This window comes from Rhynchophorus ferrugineus, unplaced genomic scaffold (genome assembly GCF_030347505.1).
Source record: "Rhynchophorus ferrugineus isolate W39M unplaced genomic scaffold, kcgeb_rfMv2 rfM6, whole genome shotgun sequence".
Classification (NCBI taxonomy): domain Eukaryota; kingdom Metazoa; phylum Arthropoda; class Insecta; order Coleoptera; family Curculionidae; genus Rhynchophorus; species Rhynchophorus ferrugineus.
This window is the reverse complement of record NW_027472585.1, coordinates 19,262,538-19,284,910: the sequence shown is the minus strand read 5'-3', so window position 1 is coordinate 19,284,910 and position 22,373 is coordinate 19,262,538. Positions and strand designations below refer to the sequence as shown.

The following is a 22,373-nucleotide window of genomic DNA, read 5'->3' as shown; positions in this document are numbered from 1 at the left end:
CTGTCTATGAGATTAGAGGCAGGTACCTGCCCACTGTGAGTGGCTGTATCTAGAAATATAGTTTAATTTTAATTATTTTAAACATTATTGTCAACTCTTGTCGTTGTTCTCGTATGTTATATTTTTTATACAGTAATTAAGTGTCTCTGATTCTTAGCTTACCACCTGGACAAGACTTATGGTATGTCTTCATGGATGTTTCGGGTCATCGATTGGTACCGTGGCAAAGAATCATGCCACAATTCGTTTACAATAAAGATATACCGTTCTTCGACACCCTGGTACCCACCTTGGACACGGTTAGGTTTGGATACATCATGGAGAGGCTGATTCACGTGGGACATCCCGTCCTCATAACAGGAGACACTGGTAAGCTCGTTGTATTCAATGGTCGGATAAATAATATATGTGTTTCAGGCGTTGGTAAATCGGTGGTTGCTAAAGACGTACTAAATAACCTGGGCAGTAGCGGAAACTTCGTGCCAGCGACCATGAATTTTTCCGCACAAACCAGCAGTATGCGCACGCAGGAAATTATCGAGCTGAAACTGGAGAGGAAGAAGAAAACCCTACTGGGCGCTCCCGTCGGCAAGAAAGTGATCATTTTCATCGATGACGTCAACATGCCCAAACTGGAGACCTATGGAGCTCAGCCTCCTATAGAACTTGTCAGGTTTGATTCCCTTATGCACTAATGTATAGTATCATCAATATTTTGGCACCATTTTGATAGTTTTAATCGTCATTAACACATAGCTGGCGCTCGGAAATTTTTATTTTCCATCAATATGCTGATGTTACTTTTTATATCATTTTCTATGATCTTAATTCATGAATTTTTCGGAAAGATTTCGCTACATTTCGCAAACCACTGTAGTTTGCCCCTTTAGATCTGTTCCTAGACTATGTGATTATCGCATATTAAAGTATTGGATTCTATTTGAATATCAACTGCATCTACTTTATTTTATACTGTTTATTACTCTATTCCAGAATGGAACTTATAACATTTTTCAATGTTAATGTTATGCTCACCAATTGTGACACATGTGCTTAAGCAGAACATGAATCCGTTGCAATAAAATCCTTTCAGCTCATTTCTCATTTCAGCCAGTTACTAATAAAATTGCTGAGCCTAATGAAGATCTTCCTCCATTGGTAAAGATTTTTTCTGATCATATGATTTTACAAAACTTCCAGCATTTTTTTGGATGTTACTATTGAAAATTTTGAATTTGCCATTCAGTATCTTAATTGTCTGGTGCAATGTCCGATATGTTTTGATGCTAAAATTGACATTTACAATATTTTAATAAGTTTCCACTTCCATCGATCAAGAAATATACTAAGAAGAAGTTGTTGATCTAAGAAGTTTGTATATTTATAATGGATGCCATGCGTTATGTCTAAAGAATTCGTTAAACATATTACTAGTACTTTAATAAGGGTGGTCGGAATATAAAATATATATGTCACAAATTATAAATGCATAGAAATATTTGTTACATATTAGTTCTACTTTCATGTGTTATTCGATTGTTTTTGGGTGAACCGAAAATCAAACTTTCTCATGGACATGTTTATAATCTGCGAAATATTTTTGTCTGAAAAAAACGACCATAATCCATGGAGCATGGATGGTCCCAAGACCTGTTTAACATCAATGTTTCTTATTGTTTCTATAATATGCATGCATCCAATAAAAACAAACCTAAAAACTTAAACGGTAAAAGACGAAAGTCGTACGTATTGGGATTGGCCAGAACTGAACATGTGCATTTATTCTAAACCAGCTTGATATATTTTACAGCTACGCATTTTTGTTTACGAAAGTTGTCGTTAGGAAGTAATTTTTAGTTTTATTTTATGTTTACAAAAGTTTGTTGAGGTGATGATATATTATTTAATAAAGAAAATTAGCAGCAGGGAGTATGAAAATAAGCCCTTATACGCTAATATGAATTATTAGTAAAATGATAAATATAAATTTTGTAACACTAATATTATAGATTGTCATATAACAAGGTTAATGTTATAATATTTATGTTAAGTATTATGAAAACAGAATTTGTTTGAAGATTATAGTCGAGGTAATAATGAAAAATGGTCATAATTTATACCTATAACTTTCTGATTTCGCAGATATTTCAAAAGATTAACAAAAAGTAGATATTTAAATGAAATATCATACATAGAATAGTGTCAATATAAGATATAGTTAATAGGAAATGTTACGTAAATTGATAACATAAGATTTAAAGCTTTTTGGTATACTATTTCGTTACATTTATATAACTCTCCAGAGCAGATAAATAATGCAGAAAAAACGAATACTCGTATATCATGTAAAAAAAAATTATAAACACTAAATAATATAAAATAAACAAAAAAAAATCTAAGGCACAATTAGCCGTACACCCATTATAAATAATATTAACAATATACGTAATATACATAACAAGATAAAAACTACATCTCGTAGTACATTCTCTACAATACAGCGTTTTACAACTATTCTCACAAATTTGATTGACATTTATTTAGATTATGTATATTATCCTAATATTTCATTATTGTATACATTATGTTCTTAGCTATTGTAAGTTCTCCTTTCTTATGGGCTCGATAATTATTCTATCTTGGTTGTTATGAGCATGTGGTCGTTTAATATCCAAAATTATTTTCCATAATTTCAAATCAATCAGATCATCTAATGAATCTAATAGTTTTCCAACTCTTACCCTAGCAGTCCTCTTTAAAGTTTAGATTTTAGATCGTTCAAGGACTCTTTTGCCATATTCGTCTTGATTTTCAATATTTTTATTAAGGCCATATTTTTATTCTATGCTCATCTTTAGTAAGTAATTATTATTACAGTAGTAGTAGAACATATTTGTACAAATAATTATAAAACTCAACTTCAGTCATCAGTTTCGTGTAATTTTGTATTGTATACATCAGCATACAGTTGGTTTCGTCTGTTTCATTAATAATTATTCTCATTTCTTCTTTCATTTGCGCTCCTAGTTTCAGATTTTTTATTTTCCTTTAGCCTTGAATGTTCCAGTGTTTTATAACATGCCATGGACATGATTTATGGCCTGGTTCCTTATTCAGCTTTGATTACAATTTAAGTAAAACGTTTTACTAATTTTAAAATTTTTAAATTTTAGTAATAACTAATGCCAGATTTACTTATTTTCGTATTATCTTTATCTTTTTCGTATTTCGTATTATCTCAACAAAATTTTATGAACATAAAATTAACCTAAGAAAATACTTTCTAACCACAACTCTCGTAAACATCAATGTGAGGCTATGAAATCTATCATACTGGTTTAAAATAAATGCACATGAAGAGTTCTGGCCAATCCTAGCACGCAAGATTTGTGCCTTTTACTGTCGTCTTAAAGGCTTTATTTTTTAAGTTAATTCGAATCTCAAAATTACCTCGAAACAAGCAACATTTCAAAATCTTGCTGTAAAATGATATTGATTTAAAATACAAAAGAGTAATTTAGTCCAGTAATATTTACAATGTATTCCAATCGACAGAACTTGCTAACTACTACCTGTGATACTCTACATTTCAATTCATTTGAACATTCACTGCATCCTAATTTCTACTATAATTATTAGTTGTAGTTGATTAAAATCTACTGCAACATTAGTATCGTTGATATCATCTTTTTGCCAAGCAGTTAACTTACGACTCGTGTGGATTAATTAAATAATTGCGAGTCTAGGGTATACCATGTCCATTGTTAAAGACCTATTAATGCTTTTTCAGGCAATTACTGGATTATGGAGGTCTCTACGATCGAGAAAAATTGTTCTGGAAAGATATCCGTGACGTTATACTGACAACAGCCTGCGCTCCTCCTGGTGGAGGAAGAAATCCCCTAACGCCGAGATTCGTCCGGCATTTTGGAATGCTATTGATACCCTCTCCGAACGAAATGGCGCTGAAAGCCATTTTCAAGGTATGTTGATGATGATGGTGAATTGTATATATGATTTTCGTCTTTAGGCGATACTGAAGGGCTTCTTGTTCGAGTTCTCCAACGAGGTACGCGACTTGGGCGAGTATATGGTGAACGCCGCCGTAGATATCTATGACCGAATCGCGTCCGATCTGCTTCCCACACCGTCCAAGTCGCACTACATCTTCAACCTGAGGGATCTCTCGAAGTGCATCCAGGGAATCACGCAAGCCGATTCGGGCACCATGAGAACGGAGAACGAGATGCTGAGGCTGTTTTATCACGAGTGTCTCAGGGTGTTCCACGATCGCCTGATCAACGTCGAGGACAAATCCTACTTTTATTTCTTGATGAGGGAGATATGCGGCAGAAATTTCGGCACCCCCGTCCTGCAGCTGCCCGAAAAAGACGTTATCGATAACCCGCCCGTGTTGCTCTTTGGTGATTTTATGGTTTTCGGCGCCGAGAGAGAGAACAGGATATACGAGGAATTGCGAAATATTGATAAAGTGAAGAACATTTTACAGGTAAATTTTTTTGGACTGACATAACTACTAGAATTAACTATCATTTCATCTAAGAACCTTTGGTGTTCAGCACCAGAGATCCAGACTTCATAATTCGTCAAAATCTTCCATCGCTTCATTCTTATCCTAGAAGTTCCATCTTCTTCAGTAACAAATCAAGATTTGGGCCGATAACTGAACTCAGATTGTCACAGTCTATAGGGTTGATAATATGTTCCTTGAAATCAGTCTTTGTTTTCTTCTTCTGCCTTATAAATTTCAGATGGGACTGAAAGTGATAAACTGTTTGAAAATGGAATGGTCGAATAGCAGATGGACAATTCGTATATTTTCGGGTTTGTCGTTTTTTGGATTCTGATGATTTTTTTCGTTTAGTATAACTACAACTAACTTGACCATTATTATTGGAAATCGATATACATCTTGAAAACTTTATTTTTCAAACTTAGTTCAGATCCAGCTTCTTTATAACCTTTATTTATCTCTGGGAAGGCTAGGAAGTATATACTTTATCATAAGCCATTTTAATGAAGGTTTTTTAATGAAGATTATAAATGATAATTTTTGTTTCCTGGTGTTGATTACACTAATATTTCTATGAACCTGATTATTTAATAATAGTTTGTTAATACTCTTCGAATATTTATTTGCAAACCTCAAGTGAGAGACAAAGAGTTAGAGTTATCGTAAAACAACAAGAGACGCTTTTACTGCTTATGTATCATGATGACCAGCCATATTCCCGAGTCTAACTTCGCTCTCTACAAAGAGAGTATTTCAAGGGTAATACCTTTAGCTTAGTTCTTTAATTTTATTATGATTTTTAAAATCAGCATGTTTCCTCAGAAATACCTGAGATATGCTCAAAAGAAAAAAGTCATAATATTTTCAAATAAAAAATCATTGAGGTTTAAACTTAATTTATAGCTCTATAACATTTCATATATTTCGCTTTCTATCTAATTTATGATTCCACTTGATCTGTATATCTCAAACTTATAACTAAATAGTAAAATTAGATGACCTAGATCGGAACTACATGGGGGATTCTTTATCATCTAATTAACGATGCTCCAATAAGTTTCCATCAGTTGAGAATTCAGTGATCTTGTTTATCAATTATTGCTTTTGATTTTGGACATAGTTGAGATCAAACATGATGAACGCTGACTATCAGGTTGTTATGTATTGACCATCACAGTAATCATAAATTGTCCGATACTAAAATCGCTCACTATAAACACTAATCAATTTATTTAACCGATCGTTACGATACTTAAACTTAATGCGATATTTAAACGATTCTTTACAGGACTATTTGGATGATTTCAACCTGATGTACAATAAAGACATGCAAATAATATTCTTCATGATGGCTGTGGAGCACTGCGTGAGAATAGCGAGGATTCTTAGAGCCGAAAGAGGCAACGCTCTTTTGGTTGGTGTTGGTGGTATGGGTAAACAGAGTCTCACCAAGTTGGCCTCCCATTTAAACGGATATAAGTACGTTGCCTTGTAGTCAAAGACCAAAATATACGCGGTGATCTTTTAGGTGCTTTCAAATCGAACTGGTTCGTAACTACGATCACAGTTGCTTCTTTGAGGACTTGAGAAAAATGTACTTTTATGCGGGCGTAGAGAATCAGAACAGCGTCTTCTTGTTTACCGATACGCAAATCGTACAGGAAGAGTTCCTTGAGGACATCAACAACATACTTAATTCAGGTACAGTAAATATGTCTAAGATTTATTTGTTCAGGTTCATATTGAAGATGTTTCTTGAATAATGATTATCAAACTATACCTATAAATACTGTACTGAGTGAAGTTCTGATGATTTAGTTTAGTATAATCACAATCTATTTCTGCTACTGTTTACTATCTTTATCTCTTTACTATTGTTAATCTTTACTATTGTTATTGGAAATTGATATACATCTTGAACAGTTTATTTTGTCAAACTTAGTTCAGACGCAACTATTTCATAACCTTAATCTATCTCCAAGAACGCTAGGATATGGACACTTTATCAAAAGCTTGTGCTACTTTAAAGAAAATGATTACACTAATTATATGAGCCTGATGTATAGTTGAGCCTTTGATAAAACATCAAAAGAGGCTTTAACTATTTTTATGTAACAGGTACCATTTTGATTGCGGGCCATCTTGGTTATGTGACGTTTAGCTCAGGTTCGCTTTAACCACTGTGTGGTGTAGACATCCAAATTTTATTATGGATAAATATACGCCACAACAACGAGCCAAAATAGTGACAATATTTATTGAAAATAATCATTCCATTATTGCCACCTAGCGGAAATTTCGTCACAAATATCCTAATCATCCAGTGTCTCACAGAATCACAGTTTATTGTTTACATGCGAATTTTCGACAGTACGGCACGACAGCAGACAGGCCTCGTTCGGGAAGACAACGGACGTCTCGTAACGCTGAAAATGTGGCTCTAGTGAGCAATAGTGTTGCAGAATCTCCAGAAACATCAATTCGGAGACGTGGTTCCCAGTTACACATTTCTGCACGTAGTTTAAGGCGAATTTTGAAAACTAATTTGAAGATGTAAACTCAATTAGTCCAAAAATTGCTACCGAGAGATCCTGATCAACAAGTTGAGTACAGTAATGCAATCTTAAGGCTGTCTGGTAAAATTGAAGATTTTTAGTCTAAATTGATAATGAGCGATGAAGCCCATTTTCTTCTCAGTGGCCACGTTAATAAACAGAACAGTCGGTTTTGGGGAACACAGAATCTTCAATTAATTCAAGAAACATAATTGCATCCACTAAAGGCAACTGTATGTTGTGGTATTCATGCTGAAAACATCATTGGTTCCTATTTTTTGAAAATGACCAAGGTGTTATGTGAATAAGCTCCAAATGATTCAACATTTTAAAGAAAATATTCGTCACGAAATTGAAGAAATTCAGCCTCAGATGTTGCAGTATATCATGAAAAATTCCTTAAAAAGAACCGAAAGTTGTATAGCGAATCGCGGTCACCATTTAGCCAATATAATTTTTCAATCATAACGAATAAAAAAGTAAAGACCAAATAAACTTTTTGGGACGACCAAACTTACTTATCTTTTCTTTGAGCGAATTTATATGCAATCAAAATGGCAGCGTGACTTTTGCCTCACGTTGTATCATGATGTTTTCCCGGGCCTAACTTCATTCTATAGATAGAGAGTATTTCAAGAGTGATAATTTTAGTATAGATCTCTAATTTATTTCAACTTCTAGTAAAACGATTTATTTCTGCTTTTGAAGTAGGCTTTAATTTTAGTTCATTTTCAATTGATTCAATTTTTATCCTTAAAGAATTATTTTGAAGTCTACAGATAGCTCATAGTCATTCTATACTATAGAGATCTGGATAGTGGGTAGCAAAATAATTCGAATCACATATCCTGAAATCGTTGTAAAGTGTTTTGAGATGTCATGAACAGTGAAAAAACAATTGTCATTTTTGATCCATATCGTTTGAAAGTTCTAAATATTTGAGATGGTACTAGTTGAAAAGTACAATTGCCACATTTGATCCCACCACCAGACCCATTATCAATCTTATAAAGTATCAATTCTTACAAATTTATTTTGTAATCCGGATACGGCTATTGATAAGGGTTATGCTCAGAACTACCTAACAGTGAGGCGAACTATTGTCTAAAAACTATAAACTTTTTTTCACCAAAACAACGATTTAGTCCAACTGTTCAAAATAACATTGAATCGGATGTCATTTGATAGCATTGCCATGATAACATCGTCATCAGACTTGACAAAGTATCCGCTAGTGAGTACTGGAGAAGGTTTAATGCACGGGCAATTGACGAAGTGTAGATTATACAAAGTTCACTAAGTCATCCAGTTAAGCAAATAAAATCAATAAGATAATTCTTTTGACGGCAAAACTAGTAAATATCAGAAGTGTACTATGTGTTCATGCCAAATAATTGCAAGGCTTCACCCACATTAAATCACGAAAAAATAAACGGCGATGGTAATGTTATTATCGGCAAAGAATCGTACATCTTAACATCTCTAAAACTTAAGATGTTATAGTGTTGACCACATATCAGAGCTTTTGAGCTGAAGCAAAATTATGCTAAATTTATCATCTTATCTTATGTTTTCTTAAGCAAGTCTTGGATTACCAAGTTACCAGGAACTTCGACTTTCTCAAATACTAGCAGAACCAGTTATAGTAGTCATTACTTCTTTTAGGTGATGTACCAAATTTATTCGAAGCTGATGAATATGAGAAAGTAATCATCGGATGCCGGGACCCAGCCAAGAAAGCCGGTTTTCCCGAAGGCAGAGATCACATATACGAGTACTTCATCAGCCGGGTGCGTAGCAATCTGCACTTGGTGATCTGCATGAGTCCCGTCGGTGATGCTTTTCGGTACTTTGTCGAGTTCACCATACACAGCTGAATTTAACTATTCTTGTTTTCAAGGCGTCGATGCCGTATGTTTCCCTCCTTGGTCAATTGTTGTACAATAGACTGGTTCGAGAAGTGGCCTCAGGAGGCTCTGTTATCGGTAGCACAGAACAGCCTCAAGGAGTTGGGTACCGAAGAGTTATGTAACAGCTTGTCCAGGGTATGCGTGGTGATGCACGAAAGCGTTGAGGTCATGACGGAAAGGTGAGTCAAACATTATTGGAACCAGAAATTACCAAGTGTCAGAACCCGAGCACAATAAGTAACATTAATTATAATAATTACTGTATTAATGTATTTTTTCACCAATTTTCTCAAAGATTCTACCGAGAAATGAAGAGGTACTACTACACAACACCCAGCAGTTACCTGGAGCTAATCAAACTGTTCAAGATCATGTTGAAGAATAGAACGGAGAAGATCATCAAGACCAGAGATAGAATCGCTAACGGATTAAAGGTCCGAACGTTGATGTCACCTTCGTGGATTGTAATTAATTTAAAGCCGCTTTTCAGAAATTGTACGAAACCAACTCGGTCATCGACACCATGAAGGAGACTCTCATCGCTCTCGAGCCGGAACTGGCCAAGAAATCCATCGCAGTTGCTGAACTGATGAAGAACTTGGCCAAAGAACAAAAGCAGGCCGATAAAGTTAGGGTGACTGTTAAATCGGATGAGGAACACGCCAAGGTTATATATCCTCGTATTACCACCACAAGACAACTTAACATTAATTTTTCAGGTTAAAGCTGATGAAACTCAGGTGCTGGCCGATGACGCTCAAAGAGATCTGGACACAGCCCTGCCAGCTTTGGAAGCAGCCACCAAGGCACTAGAAGCCTTGAATAAGAACGACATCAACGAAGTGAAGGTGTTCCAGAAGCCACCGAAACTTGTCCAATTCGTCATGGAGAGTGTCTGTATTTTACTCAACGCTAAGTAACGTTTCAAAGCTATTTAATATCAGTTTTTTCATTAATAATTGGAGAAATATAAATGGTAACACAATAACATTTAGGACAGATTGGGCTGCAGCTAAAATAGTTTTGGGCGACACCAACTTTCTGAAGAAGCTCCAGGACTACGACAAGGACCACATCACCGATTTGATGCTGAAGAAACTGAAAACCTACATCGAACATCCGGATTTTGTCCCGGAGAAAGTGGTGACTGTAAGCAAGGCGTGTAAAAGTCTGTGTATGTGGGTCAGAGCTGTTGATATGTACGCCAAAGTATACAGAATCGTCGAACCCAAGCGCAAGAAGTAAGTATTTGCGTCATTTATGACGCAAATTTCTCTGGATTGTAAATAAATCGGCTTTGTTAGACTTCAAGGAGCTGAAAAGGAACTAAATGCAGTGATGACCATTCTTCGTGAAAAGCAGAAACAATTGGCTGATGTAGAGGCCATGATAGCCGCATTGGAAGCTAAGTTTAACGAGACACTTGCTGAGAAGGAGGCACTGGAGCACAATATCGAATTAACCTCAGCAAGATTAAACCGAGCTGGAAGGCTTAACATCGCTTTGGGAGATGAACAGACTAGATGGGAAGAAAGTGTTAAGGTAAAAGCGATAACCTACAAACAATACAAATATTTAGTTACTATATTGTTTGTTATTGACATTTCAGTCAATAATCAAGTCAAAAAGTGTACCATAAATCAAAAAAGTAAAAAAAATACTATTTTAAAACAATCGGTCAAATAATTTTTGAGAACATTTTTAAAAGCTAAACTCTATTTAGACTATAAAATTTTCATTTACCATTAAATTGTTACGCGTGGTCTATTTAAGTTGCCTTCTTATTCCTCTTTGTAATCCTTTAAAGCTGTTTGCTTCGCTCTTGCTACAATTCTGGCTTGTTTCATGATATAGCTCACGCTCCACGTTGTTTCTTTCTTCTTTAAAATCCTCCGTTGAATTAATGGATGACTGTAAACATCAAGTCAATATTTCTTCCCCTGATAAATCTTCATACCAATATTTCAGAGTTGCTTGAACTTCTAGTTTTAAAGGCGGTTTGTTGTGACGAAATTGACCGAACTGCTCTCCAGCTTCAATCTGGCGCCATTTGCATCAGGGTTCTTGTCCGTGCGTCCATTATGTTGTGTATCACTGATGCGACAAGTTGATAGTCGGACGGGGCAAGGTCTGTAGAGTACGACAGATGAGATAATATGTCCCATCCAAACGCTTTAAACGCTTCTTTGACCGGTTTTGTTTTATGAGACTGCGCGTTACAGTACTCGAAAATCACTTTATCGTGTCTTTGGGCCAATCCTGGGCGTTTTTCGATCAATGATCATGATTCAAATTAAACATTTGTTATTGCTAGCGATCACTATAAACATTTTCATCAGGTTTCAACAGTTCATAATACACCACGCCACTCTGGTCCCGTTACACAGCGACATCTATTAGATAAATCGGTAATGACTTTCCAGTACACCTGATATATACACAGTAGATGTATCAAAACAAATGTGGAAATGTTGAAAACTAATATTGAATTGATGGTACATTATATATAGTACTATAAGTCTTTGTACATATTACATGAGAGCATATCTGTAAATTTTCCCACCTGTTCAACTAGCGGCCAATCACTTTTGCATTCTAGTTTGTAAAAAATGTTTACCTAAATTTTCTAGAGGTTTGCTCTTGAATTGAACAACTGTATTGGTGACGTCATGATGGCTGCTGCTTGTGTTGCTTACCAGGGCGCTTTCACGGCTACCTACCGGAGAGAACTAACCACTCTTTGGGAGGAAAAATGTATAGAAGAAAATATCCCGTCAACTGAGAACTTCAAGTAAGCTTTGAAATGTGTACCGCCATAATGAGAGCTTCTAATTTTGAAATTCTTACAGCTTGATCAATGTCCTGGCAGATCCCTACGACATCAGAACCTGGAACGCCTGCGGGTTACCCAGAGATGTGGTCTCCACCGAAAACGCTATAATGGTAACTCAAGCTGGCCGATGGCCTCTTATGATAGATCCTCAGGAACAAGCCAACAGGTATCTTTGGTACTCATTATCTTCCTGTGTTCAATGTCTTCATTTATTTATAGATGGATACGACAAATGGAAGTTCAAAACAACTTGAAGATGATCAAGCTGACTGATCCGAACTTCATGAGAACCTTGGAGAACGGTATCAGGATCGGTATGCCCGTTCTGCTGGAAGAAGTGGGCGAAACCCTAGATCCTACCCTGGGCCCCATCCTGTTGAAGCAAACTTTTATTCAAGGCGGTAGGACGCTGATTCATCTGGGCGACTCGGATGTCGAGTACGACTCCAACTTCAAGTTTTATATCACGACGAAATTGGCGAATCCCCATTATCTACCAGAGGTGTGCATCCAGGTCACCATCGTCAATTTTACGGTGACCCCGTCTGGATTAGAAGATCAACTTTTGGCGTAGGGCTTCAGAGAATAGTTTACGTATTATATTTGACAACTGTCGACATTTTTACAGGGATGTGGTGAGACTTGAAAGGCCAGAATTGGAGGAACAGAGGAACGAATTGGTTATTAGAATAAACAACGACAAAACTCAGCTGAAAGGCATTGAAGACAAAATTCTCTATCTCTTGTATCACTCAGAGGGTAACATACTTGATGATGAAGAACTGATCGAAACTTTGAACGAAAGCAAGGCAAGTGCAATTAACAATATGCGCAATAAATATTTGAATATTGACAATAAAATAAATAATAATACAATATATAAATATATAATTAAAAACATATATTTCGCTTTTTGAATTTCTGTACATAAAATAACTGTTCATTAATACAACTAAGTTATTCAGCACGTATAAAAGGTAATCATGAAAATTTATAACTAGCAATTTCGATTCATTACTTTTGTTGTTTGATTATACATATAATCATCATCTTATAATGACGATGCTCCATCATATTCTAATTGTCGGTGAAAACCCAACTAATCAAAGAACTTTCAGATACCTTAACAGTTAAAAGTCAAATAGATGAAAAAAAATTATCAGAATATATGCAAGGAACAAATATTTACATGTATAAAAATTATTTGGTCGTAGAGATGGATTGGTATGTTGTTTCATGCAATTTACAAAAATCCTTGCCGAGAGATTTTGATTTTTTGGTTCATCCAAAACATCCATGTGAAGCGTTCTCCAGAACGATATGTGGCGTTGTCATGTATTTTTCATGTTATGTCAGACATCTCTACTTAAATCAAAATCGTACCTTGCCATCTTATTAATTATCAACTTAACATACTACATAGAATTAACATACAATTATATCACTAGTTAACACTACTAATGTATCACTTAACATCAGATATTAACAATAGTTCTATATTCCATGTATATTTTGGAAACAAATCTTAAACCAGTGTTGTAAATAATAATAGTTACAAGAAACGGCTTGGAATTTTATTGTTTGAAACTGTGAACAAGAAAATGTAAAATATAGAAGTGATGCGATCTCTTACATCAAGATGATTATTTTAATGATAAATCTGTTCGATAAAACTTCATCCAATTTTTATTGCATTTAAGATTCTAATAATATATTGATTTCCATCTTCAGTAACATTCAAATTAGACAAAAAGTTAGAAGATGTTTCCTCCTATCGTCCTATAACCATGTAATATCCAAAGTTTTCGAGAAACTATACATCAAGTGGCTCAAAATAATCACAGGAAGAAAGAAATGTTATTCCAAAACACCACTTTGGTTTCCGTAAGAAACACACAACAATAGAACAAGTTCACAGGTTGATCAATCAAATATATAAAAATTTAAACTAAAAAAATATTGCTCGGCTGCATTCCTGGGTATATATCAAACGTTTGATAAGGTATGGCACAGTAGACTTCAAGTTAAATTGAAAAATCTTCTGTCCCATCGGCATTTTCAACTACTAAAGTCATATCTTACAGAACTTATTGTGAAACAGGGTCCACAACAACTGTAATAACTACCTCCAATATATTTAGGGGTTCCGCAGGAGGGTCCATTGTTATATCTCCTGTATACAGCTGATGTACCGACCTCCATCCCCACTACTGTGGCAACACATACTGACAGCGACTGAAATAGCGATTTTATCATCTCACGAGAATCCAATGTCAGCTTTAAGGAATCTTTAACTTCATCTCAACAAAATTCATTTGTGGTTGAAAAAAGTCATATCAAAGCGAACGAGACAACATCTACTCATCTGATGTTTACCTTGCCTAGAAAAACTTATCCTCCGTTAAATCTTAATAATCATGAATTCCCGCAAGCAAATAATGTTAAATTCTAGGAATGCATCGGAATTGACGCTTAAAATGGCGGAAACGTAAATAACTTGGACATAAACTGAACTAGATGTATTGTCTTATAGGGTGTATATACAAATTATCTATGAATAATGAGGTATTACTGTATAATTCAATTCTTAATCAAGCTACTAGCAAATCCTACACAGCCATCCTTCAGAAATTCCAAAATAAAGTGTTACGTACCACAGAAAATATGCGAGTAACAAACTTATTCAGCGCGATATTCCCCTGTAAACAATAACGAGTGTGATCCGAAGTATCAGTGAAAGGGTATCAGTGCACCCGAATGCAGTGGCTAACCATTTAAATGTGTGCGACGTCAGTGAAATGCGTAGTTTAAACGTTATTGGCCTGATAAATAGACACTTATGAAGAGTTTGTAAAATAACATAAAATAGTAATTAAGTATAATACTAATAATTTTGTACAAGAGATCACTCATTGAAGCGATCTTCTACATGTCACTGTATAACATAAATCTCATCTCATCTCAATCTCTCATCTTATTGTGCATTGGGCAGATTGTGGAATGCTAAGAGAACAACAATTTTTAAAAAAATCAGTAACAACCCGTTACAAATGAGTCTTATAAACAATCGTTTATTACAATTTAATCCCATAGCCTATTTTAATTGTATCCGTAACATCTTCGTCGAGGAATACTTCCACTTCGTACCTTTTCTTTGTTTCTTGGTAGTGATGATTAGTTGTTTAAATCCTCACAATTTTTATGATTAAACATTAATGCAATAGTCTCTTTTGAAAACTGAAATAAATATTGGTATCTTTCAAGATACTCTTTGCAAATATAAACTTTCGGTTTGTATCAAACTAACATCATCATCAATAATCCATATTCGGAGCTCGTAGAGAGTGTTTACTTCTTCACTAATACGCTGCAGGCGACTTATTATTTTAGCCGTCAATAACACAAATTAACACTTCAAAATAATTGGGAAATAATTTCAACTTTTTCATAATACCTCAAGACGTATATTTCAGGAAACTTCCGCCATCATTGAAGCTAGACTTTCGGAAACCGAGGCAACTGAAGAAAAAATCTCAATAGCCCGTGAAAAATACCGATCAGTAGCAAACCGAGGCTCCGTTTTGTATTTTGTCGTCGCTCAGCTCGCCGAAATCGACCCGATGTATCAATATTCGTTAAAGTACTTCAGTCAGGTACCATAAGCACTACCCGAAACATCAAATTTTTTAAAGAACACCATTATCTAGGTCTTCAACAATGTGATCGTGACTACACCAAAGGAGGCCGTGCTGGAGAAACGTTTGGAGACTCTCAGAGCCGAATCGACGTTGGCCGTATACACTATCATTTCCAGAGGATTGTTCGAGAGACACAAACTCGTCTTCAGTTTCATGCTGTGCGTAGCGATATTGCAACAGGATGGTGTGATATCCGACGGTCAGTGGAGTTTTCTTCTAAGAGGGCCTGTGGGTGCCAAAGGAACTTCCAAAAAGCCTGATGTGAGTTCTTCATCAGGTTATCATTGTTTTAACATCTACTTCTTATGTTGTTAGATACCAACCATCACCGATGCCATGTGGCAAGCAGCGAACTATCTAGCAGACAATTACAAAGAATTTCAGGATCTACCTGCAGAGCTAACCAAATCTATCAACATTAACTTGGGAAATTATAACTTGGTAAACCGCTAGACATTTGTTCCCCCAGCACTTTGTTAATATTATTTTATCAGAATATAAAATTAGTGACGAATTCGTTAGCCAGTAAGGTGAGCTGGGATACTTTATTGGAGGATTTCGAAAAGCTTATGTTGATCAAAAGTCTCCAAGAGGAGAAACTCATATTTGCCATAACAGAGTATGTGAAGATTAACCTTGGACAAGCTTTCATTGAGAGTCCTCAAGTCACCCTCAATCTGTTGTAAGTATCATTCGAAAAGTTTGTGTTACGATCAGGTACTAGGCTGCACTAGAGGGTATAGTAAATTTCAAAGATTTCAAAAAAAAGATTTCTCCTATATATATATATATATATATATATATATATATATATATATATATATATATATATATATATATATATATATATATATATAAAACGCGATATTTCTTTTCAGCTGTTCGTAAGTGTTTTTCGTATCTAAAGAAGTCAAATTATTTTCTATGTTCGTAATTTTCGGTCCAGAGCTCTTTAATTTTGTGAATCAGTCACGCCAGCTGTCCTTCCCACTTGACTTTCTCTTTTGACTTTCAACACTTTTGTTTCATTTTCACCATGCTTTTATCTTTATTTTCTATCCGTAATATATTAGAATATTTAAGTTCGTAGCACATAAATGGTACAGATTTTTTTTAATATAACACCTTTTATTAGATACATTTAAGATTATGTAGAGTGTATATCGACTGTCGATCGTCTAAACCATTAATTTTGATTTTTTTTTAATATCAGGCACTCGAATATTTAGTAATTTGAATCTGCGACTTGTTCATAGTAAATAATATTTACTTGCTTCCACTTGCTTAATTCACTATTCAATTCTAAATTATTTTTCACAGAGTTGGATTTATATTCATTGATTTTTTGATGCAGTATTTCTGATTCTCTGTCATAATCTTCTAATATTTCTTTTTTTTTCTGGATTATGATCAAATGTTAGGTCGTACAAACTTTTTATTTAATTTGTTGAGATACCTTTTGAGATTAAGAAAGCCAGCAGGTCTTATTCCCACTTTATTGCTGCCAGTAGGCCAGTAAGTGATTTCTCGTCATGAGTAGTACTATGATATTCCTCTAGGTATCAAGATATATCCAACGCGGTTCCGCTGATTTTCGTTCTGAGCACCGGGTCCGATCCATTCGGAACATTTCAAAGATTCGCGGCGGACATGGGCTACCAGGAGAAACTGAAATCTATATCCCTAGGTCAAGGTCAAGGACCGGTCGCCGAGAAGATGATTCACGAAGCTCTAGAAACCGGAGACTGGATTTTTCTACAGGTAATTTCCAGTCGAGAGCGCATCATCTGTAAATCTGAACACAAACGTCCTCAGAACTGTCACCTGGCCACTTCGTGGATGCTTTCCATGGAGAAAATTGTACTGGATATTGCAGAAAACGCCGCCAGCATCCACAAATCCTTCAGGCTATATATGAGTTCGATGCCCTCAAAGTTCTTCCCGGTGTCCGTGCTTCAGAACTCGGTGAAAGTCACCAACGAGCCCCCAAAAGGATTGAGGGCGAATATGAAGAGGGCGTTCGCGGAAATGCTGGAGGATTTCTTCGAGGAACACTGTAAGGCAAGGTTCTATGTTATGTTTCTGAATTGTTCTGATCGAGTGTTGAACAGCTTTGCAGTATAAATGGAAGGCAATGCTGTTCGGTATATGTATGTTCCACGCTGTGATACAAGAGCGGAAAAAGTTTGGACCGTTGGGGTGGAATATCGTCTACGAGTTCAACGACAGTGATCGAGACTTTGCCTTCAACACGTTCAGAATGTTCTGCGCGGAAGGAACGATCCCATGGGATGCCCTGGAGTATCTTACAGGTCAGGTTTTTGGTTTAATTAGGTCAATGATAAAGAAAAGGAAGGACTTGACGCTGTATACGGTTAAGTCGATGAATAAAATATTTTTAACAAAAAAATTGAACCCACTTGAAGAAATAAATAATTAACTAAAAATTAAGAAATAATCAAACTTTCAAATCAAATTTCAAATTCAAAAACCTATCTATTACACGTATTTTATATTCTGCTATATACACACTATTTAGCTTAATACCTGCGTAAAACTATTTATCTATTTACATTATTATTCTATTCTATTAATTACTACTAATTGATCACTTTGAAATCGGTGATGAACCCAAACAGATATATTCATTTAGATTTATTTTGTTGGTAATTAATTTTTTTGTAATGTCACAAAATTATATTATTATTTTTGTATTGTTTGAGCTCTGCACCGACTTCAGCTGGTAGTAGTTACAATAATAATACATTGTGTGTACATAGTTTGAAAACGCTTATTATGTTTGAGTCTAAATTCTTAAATCTAGACTTATTAAGAATAATTAGAACAATATTAAGAAAAAATTACTAGATATTGAATAATCAGTTGTAATATGTGTGACATGTGCTTTTTAAATAAAAAAATACTTAAAAAATGTTGTAGTTTAGAAACCCCAAAGACTGATTTCTTGGTGGTGATTAAGGTGTCCATAGCTCTTGGTTTCTGCATCTCGATAATGCGCCCTCTCATTCAACAATAGTTCTTTGTGGCTTTTTCGTCAACAAGTTTTTCATGTGATTCCACAACCGCCATATTCACCCCATTTATCTCTTGTTTCTTAGGTGAAATAACTTATGGCGGTCGTGTAACCGACTACTGGGACCTGAGATGTCTGAAAACTATCCTGAAAATATTCTTCTCGCCACAAATCCTCACCAAAAACTATCAGTACTCCGCATCGGGGACCTACTATTGCCCGGAGTTTGAGAAGTTGCAGGAGTATCGGGACTTCATCGAGGGCTTCCCCATCATCGAAGCGCCAGAGATTTTCGGCATGCATGAAAACGCCAACATAGCTTTCCAGGTGAGGTTTCGAGCTCACCCACCATGTCATGCCATCCTCATCCATTTTTTTGTTTCCGTGCAGACCAAAGAAACTCAGACCATCATTCGGACGATCATGGAGAGCCAGCCACGATCCGAGGGAGGTGGGGAGGGGAAATCCAGCGACGAGATCGTCTACGAGCTGGCAGACAATGTGATCAACGCTGTCATCACCAAAATCCCCATGGACGACGTTAATATCTATTTGTTTAAGGTTAGTTGGTATTAAATATATTTTATGTCGATAAAAGAGTCTGTTATATGTAGAAAAAGAGGTATTAGAATAAATAACAGGGGGCGTTATAGTTTGTCTTTGAGTGGCTGTTCAAAAAGGTATAAAATAACAGCGATCGTGGCATGTCTTCTTCCCGATTATTAAAAAAACTGGAAAATTTAAAATGACTTTCTTTACTATAAAACTTAAACCACAAAGAATAGACGGTTGTAAACGATTAGTGACGACAAACTTCATACTGTCAAAGTGGCACTAACTTTGTGTGCTAACTAACTGTGCCCGTCGACCAATTATTTAATTTATGTTTAATGAGGACTGTATGATTTGTTTGAATGTTGTGTATGTAGACTGTGTGTGTTGTGCGAAGAGTGTGCTTAATTAGACTGAAACATCGCGTTTTATCCCCCATTTCTCCTCCCTTAGATAACTTGTTCTGAAAAAGTAAGCGGATTTAACAGTTCTTCATTCCAGTAATGATTTTCTTGTATCGGTAAAAAATATACACCGAAAAATACTCTGAAATTCGCCTTTACGACGAATCTCCAAAGTCAATACGCTTCTCTTTGTAAAACGAGAGAACTTTATAAAAAATATAAAATTCGTTTTAAACTCACTCTCACTTACTCGAGATAAAAAGAAACAGATGCGTCTGATGCATCGAAACATATAGCTGAATCAAACTATAAAATTCGATTTGTGTTGGTATTCGTCGACCCTCTTGACAAATGCCTACTTACTTGACATAATTATACTTTTAGCTTAATTTAATTATACTTTTGATACTTTTTTATTTATTTATCTAGACATTGCCGACTAATCCAAAATTTAGCTTTACAATAACTTAAATCTATTTATATATCCAGGAAGCTCCATAGACCCTATCTTAGTCTTTGGCGTAATTATGTTCGTGTATTAACACGGCTGTTTTTTTATTAATTGGACAATGGTTTGTTTCTTTTCAGTCTGTGTACTGTTGTGGTATTATCCAAGACCTGTATTACTTCGATATTGATATGAGAATGGACTGTCTCTTCTTTTCTCCTTGCGATTCTCTTGATTTCCTGAGTGATAATCGGTATCTGAAAGTCTCGGTGTAAGTAATTAATCCTGTAGTATCTGGGTGTGCCTACACTAGTTCTCAGGACTATGTTCTGAAAAACGTGTAGCCATTTTGGACCTATGGGTGGCAAATAGGGGGCTGCATTAAAAATTCAAATCAATTAGTCATACAACGCTCTCAAAACAAAATTCTTGGATTAATTACCAATGCTTATCGCTACGTAACCAACGAAGAACTGCACGATGACCTGGAAATCAAATGGATTTGTGAAGTGATCCAAGATTTCGCCTTAAAACACGAAAAAGGATTACTAAATCATACTAACGTGGAAACAATACAACTACTGGACAACGCGCAGGATATCAGTGGATTGAAGCGAACCAAACCATACGAACTTATATAAAGTGTATATCCAAGTACAAATGAAATGAAATGTAGTAATAAATTAATTTATAATTAATATTGTACTAAACATATCTAATAAAGATGTTATTAAATATATATATATATATATATATATATATATATATATATATATATATATATATATATATATATATTAGTTTTCAAGGAACATCCCCATAATTGAATTCCATATAGGTTACAATACTTGCTTGTATATAGCAATTTATTATGTACTGAAAATTATCATCCAATTTCTTCCAATTAATCAATTCATTTTCTTATATTTTAACTTCAGTTCTTCCCATTTCTTTTTTACATGTTCCTTTCGACGAAGTTTTTCTTCAAAATTCATTCCGACATACTTAGCGTTGTTGCTATATGGAATGATATTATTATTAGTGTTTGTGCGGTCTGGTTATACGTAAACTCCACATGGACAGATTTCTTAATTGTTATTTTCCAGCTTTAAGTCCAATTATTTATGATGTCACTTGCCTGTTGTAATTTTCGTGTGGTTTCTTCGCTGTTGTCTTCGACATCAATTATCTCAATATCATCAGCGAATGTAGCCGTTCGTGATATTTTCCATTGGTGGTATTTCAAATGTGTACCCTACGATTTGTTCATCACATGAACTTACCTTTTTACCTTCATAGGTGTTAGTGATAATAATTAGAGATTTTAAACCGGTAGTTGTAAAAAGTTGTAAACCAAAAGTCCAATTTCATGTGGCAACATTGCGAGGTGTTGATGCTATATATTTTGATAACGTACATTGGTTATTTTATAGGATAGATCATAAATATCAGCGATACATCATTAAAACTAGTAATAATAATTAGAGGTTATAAACCGGCAAAAGTTGTAAACCAAATGTCCAAGTTCATGCGGCAACATTGCGACATGTTGATGTTCTAAATATTGATGACATAGTTGTTTTATTCGATAGAGTATAAATATCAACGATATGTCAAAACCACTTTTCAGAAAGACGACAAGGGCAGACTACCATCACTGACAACGGTACTCGTTCAAGAGATCGACCGTTACGACAAACTTCTGAAGCTCATACATTCTTCCATGGACAACTTGAAGAAGGCTATCAAGGGTCTCGTAGTAATGTCTGAAGCTCTGGAGGACGTGTTCAAAGCGTTCATGAACAATCAGGTCTCGATATCATAATCACGTAGAGCTAGTTGCCGTCACTGGATATTTTGTTAATTGTTCTAGGTACCAAAAATGTGGTCAGCCAAAGCGTACAATTCCCTGAAGAGTCTCGGTAGTTGGGTACGAGATCTCACCCTCAGACTAGATTTTATCAGCGTCAGTAATCCTGCTTCGATCTATCTCTCCCAAAACTTATCTCTTGCCTTTATAGATCTGGGTCAGGTCGGGTCATCCGACATCCTACTGGATATCGGGCTTCTATTTTCCTCAAGGATTTTTAACAGGGACGCTACAAACCCACGCAAGGAAATATAACCTGCCCATAGATAAATTGAGATTTGATTTCGTAATTCAACCAGTTAACATTGACCAGGAGGAAGTGAAAGCAGTGCACGACTCAGAAGGAAAGGAGGTGAGTCATGCGTCATTCTCGTGCATTACAGTAAGGTTTTATAACACGATAATTGTTTCAGAACTATGACTGTTATGCTCCCCTTGAAGCTCCAGAGGATGGTGTGCTGGTCCATGGGTTATTTGTCGATGCTGGTAGATGGGACATGAAGAGCATGAAGCTAGTTGATCCCAAACCTGGTAG

At 35.5% G+C, this 22,373-nt stretch overlaps 1 protein-coding gene across 1 annotated transcript in view; it reads left to right on the top strand.

Moving 5' to 3' along the window:
• Dhc16F (Dynein heavy chain at 16F) overlaps window positions 1–22,373 on the top strand; it is a 35,886-nt gene that overhangs the window by 13,167 nt on the left and 346 nt on the right. Inside the window, exons 25-54 of the mRNA XM_076407599.1 lie at window positions 158–369; window positions 418–673; window positions 3,791–3,983; window positions 4,031–4,510; window positions 5,823–6,013; window positions 6,063–6,235; window positions 8,755–8,935; window positions 8,990–9,178; window positions 9,295–9,433; window positions 9,490–9,666; window positions 9,719–9,915; window positions 9,995–10,240; window positions 10,304–10,541; window positions 11,630–11,790; window positions 11,849–11,998; window positions 12,052–12,402; window positions 12,461–12,641; window positions 15,306–15,485; window positions 15,540–15,791; window positions 15,846–15,971; window positions 16,025–16,212; window positions 17,090–17,291; window positions 17,346–17,586; window positions 17,642–17,842; window positions 18,650–18,891; window positions 18,955–19,125; window positions 21,599–21,778; window positions 21,842–21,934; window positions 21,990–22,190; window positions 22,252–22,369. Coding sequence (XP_076263714.1) covers window positions 158–369; window positions 418–673; window positions 3,791–3,983; window positions 4,031–4,510; window positions 5,823–6,013; window positions 6,063–6,235; window positions 8,755–8,935; window positions 8,990–9,178; window positions 9,295–9,433; window positions 9,490–9,666; window positions 9,719–9,915; window positions 9,995–10,240; window positions 10,304–10,541; window positions 11,630–11,790; window positions 11,849–11,998; window positions 12,052–12,402; window positions 12,461–12,641; window positions 15,306–15,485; window positions 15,540–15,791; window positions 15,846–15,971; window positions 16,025–16,212; window positions 17,090–17,291; window positions 17,346–17,586; window positions 17,642–17,842; window positions 18,650–18,891; window positions 18,955–19,125; window positions 21,599–21,778; window positions 21,842–21,934; window positions 21,990–22,190; window positions 22,252–22,369 — 6,110 coding nt within the window. The remainder of the gene's footprint in view (window positions 1–157; window positions 370–417; window positions 674–3,790; window positions 3,984–4,030; window positions 4,511–5,822; window positions 6,014–6,062; window positions 6,236–8,754; window positions 8,936–8,989; window positions 9,179–9,294; window positions 9,434–9,489; window positions 9,667–9,718; window positions 9,916–9,994; window positions 10,241–10,303; window positions 10,542–11,629; window positions 11,791–11,848; window positions 11,999–12,051; window positions 12,403–12,460; window positions 12,642–15,305; window positions 15,486–15,539; window positions 15,792–15,845; window positions 15,972–16,024; window positions 16,213–17,089; window positions 17,292–17,345; window positions 17,587–17,641; window positions 17,843–18,649; window positions 18,892–18,954; window positions 19,126–21,598; window positions 21,779–21,841; window positions 21,935–21,989; window positions 22,191–22,251; window positions 22,370–22,373) is intronic.